The 17,501-nt window shown below is 38.3% G+C and overlaps 1 protein-coding gene across 2 annotated transcripts in view; it reads left to right on the plus strand.

The window, feature by feature from the left end:
• Positions 1-8,872, plus strand: part of bcas3 (BCAS3 microtubule associated cell migration factor) — a 302,194-nt gene extending 293,322 nt beyond the window's left edge. Inside the window, exon 25 of one of the 2 annotated variants that reach the window (XM_054793877.1) lies at positions 8,079-8,872. In XM_054793877.1, coding sequence (XP_054649852.1) covers positions 8,079-8,227 — 149 coding nt within the window. In that variant the 3' untranslated portion in view covers positions 8,228-8,872. The remainder of the gene's footprint in view (positions 1-8,078) is intronic. The other variant, XM_054793879.1, reaches the window with a different exon arrangement.
• The last annotated feature ends 8,629 nt before the right edge of the window (positions 8,873-17,501 follow it).

Raw genomic sequence — 17,501 nt, forward strand, 5'->3', positions numbered from 1 at the left:
CACAATCCATAAGGATACAGTCAGAATACTCGCTATATTGCGGTTCAAATATCGCTCCCTCACTATATTGCTGTTTTGTGGTTGTCTATGGCCTGTTATTAATAAAAAAAATATTGAAAGACAATTTATAGTAGTCACTAGGCATCAGTAATGTTATGAGACATTACCTTTCACACTGCATGGAGACTGGCTATTGAGCCAGCAGAGCCCAGCCGACATGCCATGGCTGAGTGGAAAAAAAGGTTCTCCTCTCATGTGGAAGTGGTAAATTTTTGGCTGCGTTTGAAACACTTTCTTAAGTTTAGAATAAGTAAATTGGAGAGGCTAACTAGTTAGCTCGCTAGCTTGCTATACTAGCAGCAGCCGTTTGTTATGTCCCTGCAGTGATAGTCCCGAAGCCTGCACAATGTGAGATAAACAATGAATAAAAGGAGTGTGAAGGTTACTATAGGGGTGTTATTTCATGTCTACAGGGCTCTAATAATGTTAAAACCCGTAATTAGAAAGTCATAAACAGGTTTTCTATGCTCTAACGACAAAAATATTGTTTTTATTAATATTGAATCCTACTTCATCATTCAATTCACTTATCGCGGTCGAGTCTGGAACCAGTTAACAGCCATAAACGATGGACGACTGTATTCCCAATATTGCTGCTCATAACATGGCGTCAGAATATAACAAACGTATTGTTTTTTTCTGCCAAAAAGACAAAATGCTTTATGTTACATTTTTGCATCAGATGCTGATTAAATGCATGATTTGATCTCTGCTTTTTCACGAGGTTTACGTTACGAGATCACCAGCAGATGGCGAGAAGCGGCGAGCAATTGATAGGCCCATAAAGAAAAATAAAATTCACACACGGCTCGCTCCTCCCCCTCCAAACGCTCCTGCTAGCTTGGTGTTCAGGTTCTCCTCCGATTTTCTGATCAGCATTTGCAATAAAAGTGGCTGTTGTATTTATTAGCTCAGTAGTTCAGCTCCAGAACCCTCCCCTTCTCTCTTCATTATGCCTCCTAAACGGCACAGCAACTGTGGTACGTTCAGGGACCACTGAACAAAATGAGAAAAAAACGCTTGACGATAAACATTATCAGTGAAGCATAAATACATAAACGTAAAACATGTGTGCTGTTCATTTTACCTGTATTATCACACGTTGATAAATGATTACCCCCTTATGGTGAATGAAATGCGTTTTCTGCGGGAAAAAGTTGCCTTAAAACTAAATTGAAAAATGTTAACCAAAAATATTAAAATAATAAAACGCTAAATACAAAAATGAAATGAAACAGTTATAAAATGATAATAAATAAAAACCAAAGCAACCTTTTCATGTCCATAGTTAGACCACTACACTGCTTAGTTATTACTGTTGAGTATCAGCGACCTGGCAGTTGTGTGCAGTGTTTCAAGAGTTGAGTGATTTCCCAACGTCTGTGAACATGCCATGTGTCCTGACTGTGTGTGTTTGTGTGCACAGAGGACAGTTGAGTTTGCTGATGTTGTTTTGTCGTGGTTCTGCCGACGGTGGCCTGTTTGGTTTTTGCAATAGAGACATTGTTGATGGACCACCTCCTCTGGGCAGACGTTACAGTAACACTTAAGTCACCTGAGTCACCCACACTGCACACAGAACACATGAAGAACATATGAAATACAGTCATAAAAACATCAAATCCAAGAATTACATGACAAATTCATTTTTAAAAAAGCAACCCCTTACTTTTGGGGCGTTGAAAGGGTTGGAGAGACAGGCTTCCTGGGAGGAGGATGTGCCAATAATGAGAGCATTACACTGCTTAGTTATCACTGTCCATTTCATAGGAGCGGATCCTTTCACATGTTCAAGGATGCTATTGTTATCCTTCATGATGGTCGTGGAGTTTCAGCAACTTTCTCCACTTTGTGGACATTTTACCATATCTCATTTCACTTCATGTGACACTTTCACTTTACTTTTCTTTGACGCATTGACATCAGAAGAGTCTGCCGTAACACAGCGGTGTCCAAAGTGTGGACTGGGGGCCATCTGTGGCCTGTGGCTGATTTTTATCAGCCCTGGGCACATTTTAAAAACTCATTTAATCCCAGCCATTTTTCAAAAGACAACCCAACCCCTTCAATACCAGCCATCTTATTTTATTATTATTTTATCTTTATTTATTTTATCTTATCTGATTTTTCAAGGCACACAGAATATTTGGTTCTATGGCTATATAAACATGAACCCTACAAAAAGATTAGACTGCTGTCTTTCATCAGAAAAAAAAAGTTTGTTTCTATCTTTTTCCGTTCTTTAGTAATCAGCAGTAGAACAAAGGTAAGTTTCAGGAAAATATCAGTTCCCAACTAGAAAAGGGGGAAAACCAGCATTTTGTGGAACGATACAGTTCTAGCATAACTTTCACTTTGACACAAATGTTTTGCTTTTGTGAAACCTCAAATATGTACACAACTATACAGCAACATAAACAACACAAAAGGGGTTGTTCAATAACAATTTATTTACAAATGTAACACCATGAACTATTAAGAATTTTCACATTTGGAACTAAACTGTGCGTGTGCACGCTTGTGTGCGCGCAGGCGTGCACGAGTGTGTGTGCGTGTGCATGCGTTAAAATTTCTCTACAATGCGTAACCTTGTGCACGCTACACTTCTCCAAGCTCTTCCACTTCCTCCTTGCTGCCGAGTGTGTTAAATACATGCAAACGATCCATGCCGAGCTCTTATCACATGCATTTCTGCCAATTTGTGTCCATTTTTATGTATTAAAACTGCAGTGACAGTGACATCTATTTGTGTGCAGTTGCGTCATCACCTCTTTTTGCCTCTTATGCAAAAAAAAGTAAAAGACGTATACATAAGTCTTGGGGATTGGGCGTTTGGGTTCATAAAACCGTACAACGACGTCTTTGGTATTGAATGAGTTAAACAGGAAAACTAACAAAAACAGCAAGAATAAAAATGGAAAAAGGGCAGTAATTCTATGAGAATGAAGTATAAATATTAGGATAAAGTCATAATATTAACATATAAAAAATTGTACCATTACGACACTGGGCATAATGTCATAACACTAAGAAAAAAAATATATTTTCACAATCATTTCTGCAATAGTTTTTGCAATATTAGTAACAAAACCCTGAAGTTGCAACTTTTGGAAAATTAGGAAAAACGTTATATCAAAGTTATTTATATATATTTATATATATATATATATATATATATATATATATATATATATATATATATATATATATATATATATATATATATATATATATATTACAATATTACGAGAATAAAGTCAAAATATTACAGGTCTCACAATGTTATGGAGAAAATTAGGAGAAGAAAGTTGTAAACAGTTGTAAATAATGAAAAAATGAGCAGTGAACAAAAAGAAACAATAATATTACAAGAGTAAACTTGTGATATTAAGAGGAAAAATTGTCATTTTTGTCGAAATACTGAAGAAAAAATACCTTATTTTATTAATATTATGAGAAACAAACAAAACAAAATAAAGCTGTAATTTTTGGTCAAATTAGTTTGGGGAAAAGTTATGGGAAATTATGGGAATATTATGGGAATAAAGTCAAAATATTATGGGAATAAATTAACATAAATAATGTCATTTTTGTCACATAGAGTCGAAATATTAAAGAAAAAGTACAAAATATTAAAGTTATAATTTTATGAGAAACAAATAAAAAAAAATAAAGTTGTAATTTTTGGTAAAATTAGGTTGGGTAAAAAGTTATTGTATTATGGGAATTTTACAATAAGAAAATTTTGAAAAATTATTTAAGAAGAAAGTTTAAATATTTGGAAAAATAAAAAAAAAAACAGAAATAATGGGGCGGGGGCAAAGAGTGAAGCTGATATTAATAACAGACTTTTTCACCTATATGGCAAAGCGGAGATGTAGTTTTTTCTTGAACTATGTATAACAAAATATCAAAGTGGCAAAGTTGCATCCTTTCACTTGTCATTATAAAAGGTTAGGACACCCTGGAGAGGAGCGTGAAAGCAGTGTGGTCATTACGTCTCAACACAAGCCCACACCTCTCTCTCTCTGTCTCTCTCTTTTTGTCCGTCTCCAGTGGGCAAGAAGACTTTGACTATAATGTGCAGCGACAGTGTGAGACAATGAAGAACTCTTGTGTTCACTTGAATCGGGAGCTGCTAGCACTTACCCCTCCTCCCCTTTCTTCTCTCAAGTCCACAGACAAGTCAAGCCTGGGTATCATTGTATCATTTATCCAAGACTCCATTCTGCCACTCTGCCTCTCTCGCCCGCAGGGAAATTTGAAAAGTGTGCCGAAATGTGTGTGTGTGTGTGTGTGTTGTCTGGATGCAGAATGAAGTTGTGTTTATATGTGTCTTCACATGTTAGTATCACTACTCCGTGTACTTGCTGTATGTGTGTGTGGGTGTGTCCTGCAGACTTTTTTTTTGTTGTTGAGTTTTTGGATGTCACTCGTGGAGACGCACAAACAATTCAGGGCTGTACAGGTTTGTGGAACAGTGAGAGAATGAAGTCAAGTGTCATCGGGACAGCTGCTGAGAGTAAAAGAGTGGAAGCTCGGATAGCGCTGTTAATCCGTTCCAGAAGGTCCAACTCAAACCTAAAGTATTCAAACCCAGTGAGTGCACTGAGTTGGATCATGGCGCCTGCCAGTTTGTGTTTGTCAGCGTGTGGCCAATAATATCATGTTGCAGAAACATTTATTATACACCATGACTTCCTACAGCCTGTGTAATGTCTTTCATGGAAGTGTGACATCATTGTTCGTGCTAATCTCACAATAAATACACAGAAATGTCATACACAGAGGCACTGCAGTACTTTCCTCATCCTGGAGGGATGGGGGCATGCGTGAGCTGGAAGGTGCTTGTCACTACCGTCCTTCCATAGAGTGGAACAGCCAGCTTTTTTTTGACAGCTGGAGAGCATCAAGTGAAATGCATGAACTATACAGGGTGTCCCAAAACATGTTACACTTGCTGCAACAGTCTGTCATGCCAAGTATTAGAGAAGACTTTGAAGGCGAGGAGTTTTATGATGGAGCACGCCCACACGACGATCCTTCCTTGATGAGATCTTGCCAAACAGGTGGATTGGACGGAGGGGTTTCGTTGAATACCCTACGCGTTCACCAGACCTCGCACGACTAGACGTTTTTGACGGGGATACCTAAACGCCAAAGTCTACGCTATGAGAGCTGCAGCAGTCGCTGGATTGAGAGCAGCCATTGAACGTGAATGCATGCAAAAACTTGAATTGTTTCGATTCCATTGCTTGTGTTGTCAGCGGTGTCCGGACCACAACGGACGTCAGTTTGAGAACAGTCGGCGACAAAACAATGATGTTTGTAAATTGTTTTACACTTGGAACATTTAACAAATTATGATAAACACCTAGTTTACAATTATTTAAATTATTTTTTCGGGACACCCTGTATTTTGATGATCTGCTGAATGAATGAATTTGACCGCAAGATGTAGAATTCTGTAGCCAAGCTCACCAGTAGGTGATCAGACTTTTGCAACAAAGTATCAGAACTTTAACTGGAGTTGGAGTTGTTTGTGAAATCAGGAAAATCAGGCATCAAAGGAAGGTTCCGTCCCTCGAGAATCATAAAGAGCAGCCACTGACTGGGTTGTGGATGGCGAAAAAAAGACTTGCGTCTAATTCCGCTCAACTTAACCTTCTGTTTCAGTTGCTCCTTAAACAAGCTGGTGAGTATTAGGACTAATGGGCTGTGGTTTACTTTGTGGAGTTCAGAAGCATGTCAATGATTTTGTGTTTCCGCTGGCCCCCCCCAAAGGGTCCATGCACTGCATTCCATCCACTACGACTGAAATGAATCATTCATGTAGTCGTAGGAAGCAGTAGCACCTACTACACAGGACAGACAAAAAGACCTTCAGGACATAAACAGAAATGAAACTCATAGACAAGTGTGGTGCATCATATCACACTGGTGCTTATATTATGTCATAATGTAAAAATGACATGAATTATTAATGAGATATGTTATATATGTCATTTGTTAGCATCTTTAATGTACAAAATGTATCATCCGTTAATTGTTATGTATGTTTGGACACCCCTGTGGTAAGCTATGCTAATATCATACTTTTTATTATATTATATATTTTTCTTTTTTTATTTATATTAGTTTAAAATAATATGCATCATATATACAGTATAGTATATTATTATACTTATATATATTACAAAATCCCCGCACAGTCGGCATTCAGCATAACACAAATTCTCAGATTTTTGGTAAAAAAAAAAGTTTTTTAATTTCTTTTCTCTGAAAATAGGCGCATTTTGCACAGAAAATCATTTATAAATATGTCATAATACAGGTCAAATGTACAGCTTACATATACCGCCATTATTTTAAAAGCCCTCAATTTTTACATGTTTATGTCTTTATGCTTTATTGACAATGCTTTTTCGACAAAAAGTTAGATTTCGCACTTTTTAGGCAGTCCTTGAATGCCAGACCCAAAAGTGAACGTTACAGTCATACATATGCAGCTTAACTATATACAATAACTACGGCTGTCAATCGATGAAAATATTTCATTGCAATTAATCACATTTTGTCCATAGTTAACTCATAATTAATCGCACTTAATCACAGATAGAAATAAGTTTTGATCTATAATAAGTTGGGATGTAAATCTCTTTGTGGGAAACGATTCGATACGCAACTACGATAACTACATCAAATTTTATGTAAGGGGATATCAATTTTGGAAATATGGGCCATTATTTTGTTCAAAAAATAATATACAGTTACAAATTCCCCAGTTTTTGCATGTTTAATGCAAGCGCCTTTTTGTCCCCCATTGTTTAACGGTCCTAGAACGCACCATCTAACTTCCCACAGTGCACAGATAGACTATACACTATACTGTATTTTTCCCCTTTTTCTTTCACCTCATATTTGGTCCAAAATGCTGATACAATGTGGGAATGCATCAAGGTAACATTTGATGACCTTATTGAGTGCTGATGTGTGTATTTGTGTGGTGCACTTCTCTGAAAAGCAAACTCCGTTATTATTATTAGTATCAACTTCAGCCTTTTCTATTTTTTTCTCATTTTTGCAGGTTTTTTTTCCAAATATTTCAACTTTCTTTGTCTATTTTCTTTTTGTGATATGACAACTTTATTCACATATTTTATTCCCATAATATTATATTAAGTTTTTCCCCAACTTTGTCAAAAATTACAACTTTATTTTGGTTTTTTGTTTGTTTTTCATAATATGACTTTTAAAAATTGTCTTCAATATTTCAACTCTATGTTACTAAAATTATTTTTCCTCATATGTTGTGTTTATTCTCGTAAAACTGCAGCTGTTTTTTTTCCATTTCTGTTGTTTTTTTATTTATTTTCCAACTATTTAAACTTTTTTCATTCATTTTGTAATATATTATATTACATTTATAATATATTTATATAATATATTTTATATATTATATTTGGACTTTATTCTTGTAACATAACTTTTTCTGCAATTTAATTTTCCAAAAATGGCAACTTTATTTTGTTTTGTTTGACAGAATTTTTTTTCTTTAACATTTCAACATTATGACATTATAAAAAAATGACATTATTTTTCCTCATAATATTACATTATTTTCATAACATTACAAAAATTTCCCCTTAGTATTTTGAATTATTCTTGTAAAATGACTGCAAACTTTTCAATTTTTTGTGTTTTCTTGTCGTTTTCTGGTTAAATTATATTTTTACATGTGCCCCGTGCCGCACTTTGGACACTCCTGATGTAACATGTTCTTAGTATTGCGTTTAGGCTTTTTTTTTTGCGCTGTAATGCATAGAAACGCCTCGCTGATCAAGCCGAGCAGTATCGCCCAGCCCTTGTGTCAATGTGAAATGGAATTTGAACAAATGTGATATTTCGTACACACAAAACTCATTTCATCTGACTTAATGAAGGTGTATTATTGAAAGTGTTTTGCATAAAAGCAGGCGTGTCCCTCAAGTCATGACTCATTCTTCCCTCCCCTACAGAGCTTCAGAGGGAGGGAAGCATCGAGACCCTCAGCAACAGCTCAGGTTCAACCAGTGGCAGCATCCCGAGAAACTTTGAGGGCTACCGTTCCCCTCTACCCACAAATGAGAACCAGCCGCTCAGCCTCTTCTCCACCAACTTCCCCTAGGATCTCACCTCTTCTTCATGCACGTCCATCCATTCCCCCCCCCCCATTTTGTTCTTTGTAACTTACTGAAGCAGCAATCAAATCAAATGCTTGTTTCCCTAATAACTACTATTTTAACATATCCATTTCAAAATCATTCAATCATGTATAAAATTGCCTCCAGGTAAGAATTTGGACCAATTTGCTGCAAAGTATGAAATGTTTTGCATATTTACTATAGACATATTTAACTTCTCAAATGTTGGAAATCTTGTCAATTAAAGAATGCCAAATGTGCTGTGGTCTTAAGTGACACACAACAAAGTTGGAGTCTCCACTGTATCATTCTTGGCTGTTTGTTTGGAAGTGAATACATCCTTGCCACTGATATTACCCATCTCATTCCTTTGAAAGACCAACTAATAAAGTGATGACATGTCAAGTAGTTGTTCAAAAGTCAGGAGTTTTTTTTGCTGAATCAAAACTCACGGGTACTCGTGTTCCCTTAACTCACCCCTGCTACCGCTGGCTAAATTTAACTAAAGCAGGTAATGTGTCACTAATCGTGCGACTGTTACTCTGACTGCATTCTAACCTGAGCTGCATCACGGCTGCTTGGCAAAACAAATGGTTGACACGTGTTTCAATGACTCATGATTTGAAAAAGATTTGCGTTTCTCTTAATCTGGTTGAGAAAGATTTGATTTATACGGACCCACAGACTGATAAAGGGTTGAGTTTTCACTGACTCACAGGTTGACAAAGAGTCAAGTTTCACTAACTCACGGATGCTCAACGAAGAATCGAGTTTGACTGACTCACAGATTGACAAAGAGTCGAGTTTGACTGACTCACAGGTTGACAAAGACTTGAGTTTGACTGACTCACAGGTTGACAAAGAGTTGAGTTTCACTGGCTTATGGATGCTCAACAAGTACTCAAGGTTCACTCACTCATGGCTTGACCAAGATTAGTTTCAATGAATCATGGGGGCTCAAGTAGGATTCGAGTTTCACTGACTCGAGTTTCACTTACAGATGCTCAACAAAGATTCGAGGATCACTGACTCACAAGCTGACAAAGACTCGGGGTTCACTGTCACAGATGCTCAACGAAGATTCGAGTTTCACTGATTCATGAACTGACGAAGTGTGAAGTTTAACTGACTCAGGTTGACAAAGATTCGGATTTCACTGTTGCAGATGCTCAACGAAGATTTGACTTTCACTGACTCACGGATTGACAGAGTGAAGTTTAACTGACTCACAGGTTGACAAAGACTCGGGTTTCACTGTTACAGAAGATTTGAGTTTCACTAATTCACAGACTGACAAAGAGTAAAGTTTAACTGACTAAGGTTGACAAAGACTTGGATTTCACTGTTACAGATGCGCAACGAATATTTGAGTTTCACTGACTCATGGATTGACAGACTGGTTTAACTGACTCACAGGTTGACAAAGACTAGAGTTTCACTGACTTACGGATTGACAGTGTGAAGTTTGACTCACAGGTTAACAAAGACTCGAGTTTCACTGACTGACACATGCTCAATGAAGATTTGAGTTTCTCTGACTCACAGGTTGACAAAGACTAGTTTCATGGGCTCATGGGTGCTCAACAAAGACTCAAGTTTCACTGACTCAGTTTAACAAAGATTAGAGTTTCACTAAATCACAGGCTGACAAAGAGTCGAGTTTCACTAACCCGCAGCTGCTCAACGAAGATCCGTGTTTCACTGACTCATGGACTGACATAGAGTCAAGTTTGGCCGACTTACAGGATTGACAGGGATGTGAGTTTCATTGACTCATGGATGCTCAACAAGTACTCGAGGTTCACTTACTCACACCTTGACAAAGATTCGAGTTTCTCTGACTCACAGGTTGACAAAGACTAGTTTCACTGCTCCATGGATGCTCGGCGAGGACTCGAGTTTCACTGACTAACAGGTTGACAAAGACTTGAGTTTCACTGACTCACGGCTTTACAGCAAGTCAAGTTTCACTAACTCGCGGATGCTCAACGAAGAATCGTTTTTTACTAACTTGTGACTAACTCGTGGGTTGATAAAGATTCGAGTTTCACTGACTCAAAAGCTAAAGACCCGGGTTTAACTGACTTACGGGTTGGCAATGATTCATCGTTCACTGACTCACAGAACGTACAACAAAGACTCGAGTTTCACCGAATCACAGGTTGACAAAGATTCAAGTTTCACTGAGTCATGGATAGGGTTGGGCATTGTTTGAACTTGAGTGATTCTGGTTTCCGATTCCTCATTTCGATTCCGGTTCCTAACTATTTTCGATTCAGATTATTTTCCGAGGTCGGGTCATAAAAGTTTGCATGGTGCATGAGGGTCCTAACCAAAGTTCTTGGATGAAATGTCTGAATGTCTCCATGATTTTTTTTAAATGATATGAACTTTTTATGTATTACTTTCCTATGAATTTCTCAGAGCTATTTTCAATGAGTATATAAATATCAAACCATTGCACTTGAACATAAATGTTTTGAAAACTTTTTACATTGGCGCACACGTTCACAAATTATTTTTAATGTTGAAAACCTCATGAAAAAACAATGACACATATCCTCTTGTTTATATGTGGGAGAGTCTTATGATGCAGAAAAGAAAAAGGGTAACTTAACCATGTTACTGAGTTCCTACTAAACTGCGTGCAGAATATCAAACAAGTACGGTGAATGGAGTAACACTTAACACACACTGGTCAACTTCCTGGCTAAACTACCCTTAACGTCAGGTCGTTTGTCTATAAAAGTACACAACCTTACGTTAGCTGGATATTTGAGTTGGCCACCAACAATTGGCAGTATAAAGTATAATTTCTTTGCTGCTTCATTGTTGACATAAGATCAGTGTAATTTATTGTTTACTTACCTGACTGGTTGGAAGAAGTCCGGCGTAGTGCGTCAAATACAGGGCACTCTCTACACCGTGAATCCAGAGGTGTTTAATCGTGGTGCACCTGCCTTTGCATCGTATGATGGTGCTGCAAATGTTGCACTGCGCCGACAGTTCTTTTTTTTTTTTTTGCAAAATTTCAGCCAAACGTTCGGGCGCCGTCGCACACTCCATGGTTGAAATGGATGAACACAAAGGCTTCCTGACGCTTCTTCTTCGCTGGTGTTCGCCGGCTTCTTCTTCGTTGGTGTTATGCGGCCATTTTTTCCAGTCGGCGGGCTGGTCGATCAATGAACATAGGAATCCCAATTTTTAAAAAAAATTAACAATTCCGGGAGAATGGAAACGTTAGTCCCATTTCCCATCAATGCTCGATGCCCAACCCTACTCATGGATACTTGACAAATACTTGAGTTTCACTGACTCACGGATGCTCAACAAAGACTCGAGTTTGGAGGGAATGTCCATATACAACAATTTCCACAACCTCATTGACATGCAATCCAGTCCATCCATTTAAACCAATCACTTGCTTTGTTTTTAAATCACAATCTATGTAATCCACCCTATGGATTCACTCGACTTTACTTGGTTGTTTCAAGTAGCATTCAAAGTATTTAGGCCACTACAGGATTTTTTTTTGTCTTTGAGGATCAGCAGAACCACAAGAAACCACAAGAAAGCAAAGCAGATGTCATTAAAACCCATTAAAACCAGCGCACGTAAGACATCACACCACTTGTACCACACTTTGCTATTAGCATGTAGCATCCCTGCCTGTGGCGATCATGCGTTTTTGTTTGTTGTAATGCACACAGAAACACTGATTCTCTATGCTAAACATGTATTTACTATGAGTGTACGCTTTTATTGGAATTCATTTTTTGATGACTGTTGCTTTTGTCAAGAAACAACGCATCATTTTGAAAGATATTGCTCATGTAAGTTAATAACGTAATGATAAAAGATTGTGTACAATAAATACAATGCCATATGAGTGTCCCTAAATTAGAATATGCACATATAATATGCAAGTTGAAAGAAAAACTGCATCGGCATAGACTGGCGGCTTGGTCATGTCTTGATCCACAACTGCCTGCAAACTCTCTGCAGCTTCACTGATGTTTGTGGTGGCTTTCCTCAGAGGCAGTCCTGGGAATCCCCTACAGTCCGGCTCACAGGAGGTCCTCCCATTCCCTCTGCAGAGTCCAACCAGTTCCTGATACTTGCCTCTCTAGTCCCCAGGGGACCAAGAGTTCCAAAAGCACTTCTTGCTTGGAACAATCAGATGTTAAAACGAAGTCCAGCCTGACTTTTGTTGTGGCAGTGTGCTCTGGAAACTTCAGCTGTCTTCTCAGCTGCAGCTGCCAGTCATGAGCCGAGGCTCGTAAGCCTGGTAAGGTCTTCAGCAGGCCTGTAGGCTTCTCTCCTGCCTGGACAAAGGCGGAGTTGCATCTTGTTGGAAGATGTAGTTTCGCCTGCTGGATCCCTGTATACCGCCTCTCTCCTGGGGCTCTGGGACAGTAGTTCAACATTGCTTGACACTGTGGGCATGCTGGACTTTCTGCAAGACCCCAACTGTGCAACGTGGATGGGCTGGGCTGACTGAATCAAAAATCAAAGTCTTGCTGGATCCCATTTTCAGATGATTTATGTCCAGATGATCATCCATGCCAATGCCTGGTCCCAGTTGCCCAAGCTCCTTGTCCTGGCCCTGGTCCTGCTGTGGATGCTGCCCAGATCTCTCCTGAATCAGCTGTGTTCTTTCTCTCTGCTGAGGTTTATCCAAGTGTAGTCATATGGGCATCCCCTAACCAGCTCATACAACGGCCACTGTGACCCCGTCCAGCCTCTGCCTACTCGACTAGGACCACATCCTATTGGTCTTCTGGTCTTTACACAATGCCAGCAGAAGAAACTCTGGTGTCCACTGAATCTCTGTAAATCAGAACCTCCCTGGCTCTGGTGGCCTTAAATTCCTTCAACTGCTAAGCTAGTGAAGGGAAGCTGAAGCTTGTTGGTGTTCCGGTACAGGGAAATTATCAGGGAATGGAATGGACAGGCAACTGTATTGTTCAGGCTGCTTAAGAAGACATTTGGCCTCACATCAGATCAGCCTTCATCAGTTTAAAGACTAGGTGGTTTTGCTTTTTCGTGGTGCAAAACCATTGTTGTCTGGATATGCCTCTACCTTTAGAGGGTGAATACTTTTCTGTCTTGCACCAACCCCTCACACTAGGGCTGCCATACCTTGTCCCACCTAGTCGTTGAGCATGAACTGATGAAGCCTGCTCGGATGAGAGGCAAAACGTCTTCTCAGACAGCCTCAACAGTCCAGTTGCGATGGATTCAATGCCCTGAGAATATGACCTGGATGAATGACAACATCCACAGACACATACAGGGAAATGCTGCTGAGGCTCTTCAGAAGGCCAAGCCTTGGTAGGTACCAAGGATGACTGACTGACAATTCTCTTCTTTATGGTGGATGCTGGGACTTTGTAAATCAGCAGTGGCCCTAGGAGTTTCTGCGGGATCCTGGGCTCATAGATCAATGCCTTGAATTTCCCCGAGAGGGCTGACTGATTCACTGCTGACAGCCAGGTCTTCAGTTTGTTATGAGTGAACTGGGCTGGTGTGTTTTAGTGTACTGTAAAGTTCTTCTTGGCCACTGGTGGGATTGGGGTACTACCTTCCCTTTCCACGGAACCAGGGATCAATATTTAGCGGTCTTGAAAGACACCCTTGCCCGTCTGAAGAGTCTTTCCAAGCCATGAAGGAGCCAACGGCATCCTTCCACTGATGTGATCGTGACCATTAGATCCTCCATGAATGCCCAAATCAGGTGTTGGCAGTTGCCAGACTTGTACAGGCTCCCTTGACGTTCCACAAGAGCTGACTTGACGATCACCTCCATTGCTGGGGCAAACACCACCACTGTGATGGTGCAACCAGTGATGATGGCTTTCTCCATGGAGATGTTACTTTCTCTCAGGTGAATCTTAAACCTGAGAGTAGACCCAAATCACACCACAGATCTTCTCTGCTACAAGGTCTGCTGCCAAGGAAGACTGTTGCCACCAACGTCTGTGGAATACATCCATAAGCGTAATGCATAAAAAGTTGAATTCATGTCACAATTAATAAATATATAAAATACTGTCATCCTATAATTCAAAATACTCCTTAATTAAGAAATTAAGGGAAAAAGACATAGTTACAGCTAAAGGGTTCACCAAAATTTGGACATCTAATTTACAAATAGAATATTCATATATTATGCAAGGTTTATTAGAATTTTAATTGGTATTATAATATAATAATTATAATTTGTAATATAATTATATAATTGCAAATATAGTTTTAAATATTTTAATGCAATACTTTTATAAAGAATATTATATATAATATTAAGAAAATAAATACAAATACAATTTCAAATTATATATATATATATATAGAGAGAGAGAGAGAGTATGAATTCTTTGTGTTATATTCAAATGTTATATTAAATTATAAAACATTTTCTAATATTATATATTTTTTATAATTGTACAATATGCATTTTTGTGTTCAACTTCTGAACATTTAAACTAGCTAATTTAACATAATCATCTTGAGAGAGTTATTGAAGCAGCAGCTTACATTCACCTTTTAATACTAGTCATGCATATTAGTGTCAACTACTATTAAAAACCCTGCAGGTTTCTATGACAATGTGAAGATTGACAATAGTAAATGAAAGCAACGGGAAGATTAAAAGGGAAAGAGCTTTTTTACCACTTCAATTCTTCTTGGTTGTTTTGGAAACTTGGACTATTAGAGGAAATGCAAAACCATGAAAGAAAAAAACGTCCGCACTGTATCCTGGATGCATATACTGTACAGTTCTAAAAATACTTTGATATATGATACAAATGCCATTTTCTCCTTTGAAATTAAATGTATTAATTTCAATAAATATTCATATTATTATTGTATATATTATATTTTTTTTTACTAAATGTATTTTTTTATTATTTTAAAGTATTATTAGTTTAATAATGAATTAAACATGTATGAGTATAAAGTATGTATAATATACTGTATGTGTACAGCATATCATATGTCCAGACTATATAGACTGAAACAGTTTGATTTTGTCAGTAAAAAAAAAAGAGGCCTGCAGTTGTTTTTTATGATAGATTACATTCTAAAAATGCACTTCAGCTAAAGAACAACTAAACAGAGCAAGTGGGAAAAAAGAGCAAAAGGGTGTTTATGTACATGATGTACTCAATATTAATCTTTGTTGCCAATAAGACAAAGCTAAGTCGATGTGGACTTGTTTTTCATATCTGGCAACCTTCCACCTTTTACTGTGAACACTGCTTAACTTCTTTTTACACTTGTGTGACAGTCGGTGATGTGAAAGCATGACTTCATAAACATTGCATGAACACTTCATAAAGCTTTATTGTATGACAAGGCCACACTTTGACCCTGCATGGAACAGTGCTTACTATTCTCATTATTTCTAATGCACGGGTAAGGGCACATTCTAGAATGTTCTAGAGTGGATCTATAAGAGGATCTTCTTTCTATCCAAGCAGCGAGTCATTCTAGCGCCCCCGTCTGGCGCCGTGCCTTCCAGGCCAGGTGGAAGGTGGCTGCCCTTCAAATAGTGCCATCATGGTACACTATTTGACCTTTCATCTGTCACCTCTCACTGTCAGTGGACTATAACACATTATAATACATTTATACTACATTATGATACATTGCTTTTATGCTACATTATAATAGAAAATATTACAGTATATCATACATGATGATACGTGATAGTACATTAGATTAGTCTTAAGGGAGGATGAATGGTGCAAGAGGAAGAGGATGGTGTGTTGGTGCTGGTGGGAGGAGTGGGGTCGAGGGGGGGCTCGGTGTGACAAGAGGAAATATGAAGGACTTTGACAGCTCTTAAACGGTCTGGCGCCAAGACTTGAGTCTCGGCGCTAAATATAGCAGAGATGATGCAGGATATGGAAGCACAAGACCAGGAGATGAAAGTCAATGCGAGGAGAAAAAAAAACAAAAAACACGAAGGTGCGTCAACTGTTTCTCTTATAAGAATACACACACACACACACACACACACACACACACATACATATATATATATATATATATACACACACAAACAAAACATATTTATTTATTCTTATTAGGCGGACCCGACGTCTGATTTGATACAATCATCTCATCATAGCCTCTCTCGTTTTTGATAATTTACTACATTTGTCATAACCTTAATTGGCAGTACAAATAGTATTACCTCCTAATAACACAACTCTTTTCATACTCGCGGAAGCTCCAGTTGACCAGTAGAAATATACACGCCAGTTGAAATAATACGAGGTGTATTATTTCAACTAATAATTAGGATTTCATACTTTCAAAAAAATTCAATTAAATACTTGCAATTAAATGCTGTATTGATTTTGTTTGTAATATATTATGACTCAATTAAATTAATATTGCACATAATAATCCTAAACATTTAATTGATATGATTTAATTGTATTGTATATATTAAGTTAACTTGCATAAGAGCGACGTTGACCATAAAGATTCACGGGTCGTGTGTGTGTGGGTGTGTGCGTGTGTGTGTGTGTGTGCGCGCGCGTGCGTGTGCGATGGAGGCCATGCATGCAACAAGTGTTCCAGGGGAGGCCGTCATTGTTCCAGCAGGCTTCTTTATTTCGATGTGACACTTGTTGCAATAATGTAATATCTACTTCTACCATATTTCTGCACTGTACACGTGCTCAGCATCACGATGACACGAGAGGCGGACTTGTGGCTTCGTGCGAATAATTCATTATATTTTCGAATTTCTTTTATTCGGTGACACCGGCAGACAAGTCAACGTGAATCGTTCGGTTTTATTACACGGGCAAAAAATATGCCGCTTTTTTGACGGACAAGTCAACATGAATAGCTAATCATAATAATAATAATAATAATAATTAATACTAAAAGTTGTTGCTGGTTGTACACACGAGGTAGGACCTCCTCAGGCTAAATTAAAAGAGACAAGTGATTGTTGTGAGTGGCGCCGAGCGGCTCTTATGAAGCAAATTGCGAGCTACTTGATGAAAAGCGGCGCAACAAGACTGTCAATCATTCCGCATGACGTAAAGAAGAAGAGAAAAAAACAATATGGCAACAGACGTGACTTGAAGGCTTCTATCCAACAGAGAACTCACCCTGTGCTGTGTGCTCTCTCTGCAAAGTGCATTCATTCGTCTGCTATCTTCATACACCGTGTCCTTGAACGCAGCATCTGGGTTTGTCCTCGCTGTCACAATCGCGATCACAGCCTCCTGG

This window comes from Dunckerocampus dactyliophorus, chromosome 12 (genome assembly GCF_027744805.1).
Source record: "Dunckerocampus dactyliophorus isolate RoL2022-P2 chromosome 12, RoL_Ddac_1.1, whole genome shotgun sequence".
Lineage (NCBI taxonomy): Eukaryota > Metazoa > Chordata > Actinopteri > Syngnathiformes > Syngnathidae > Dunckerocampus > Dunckerocampus dactyliophorus.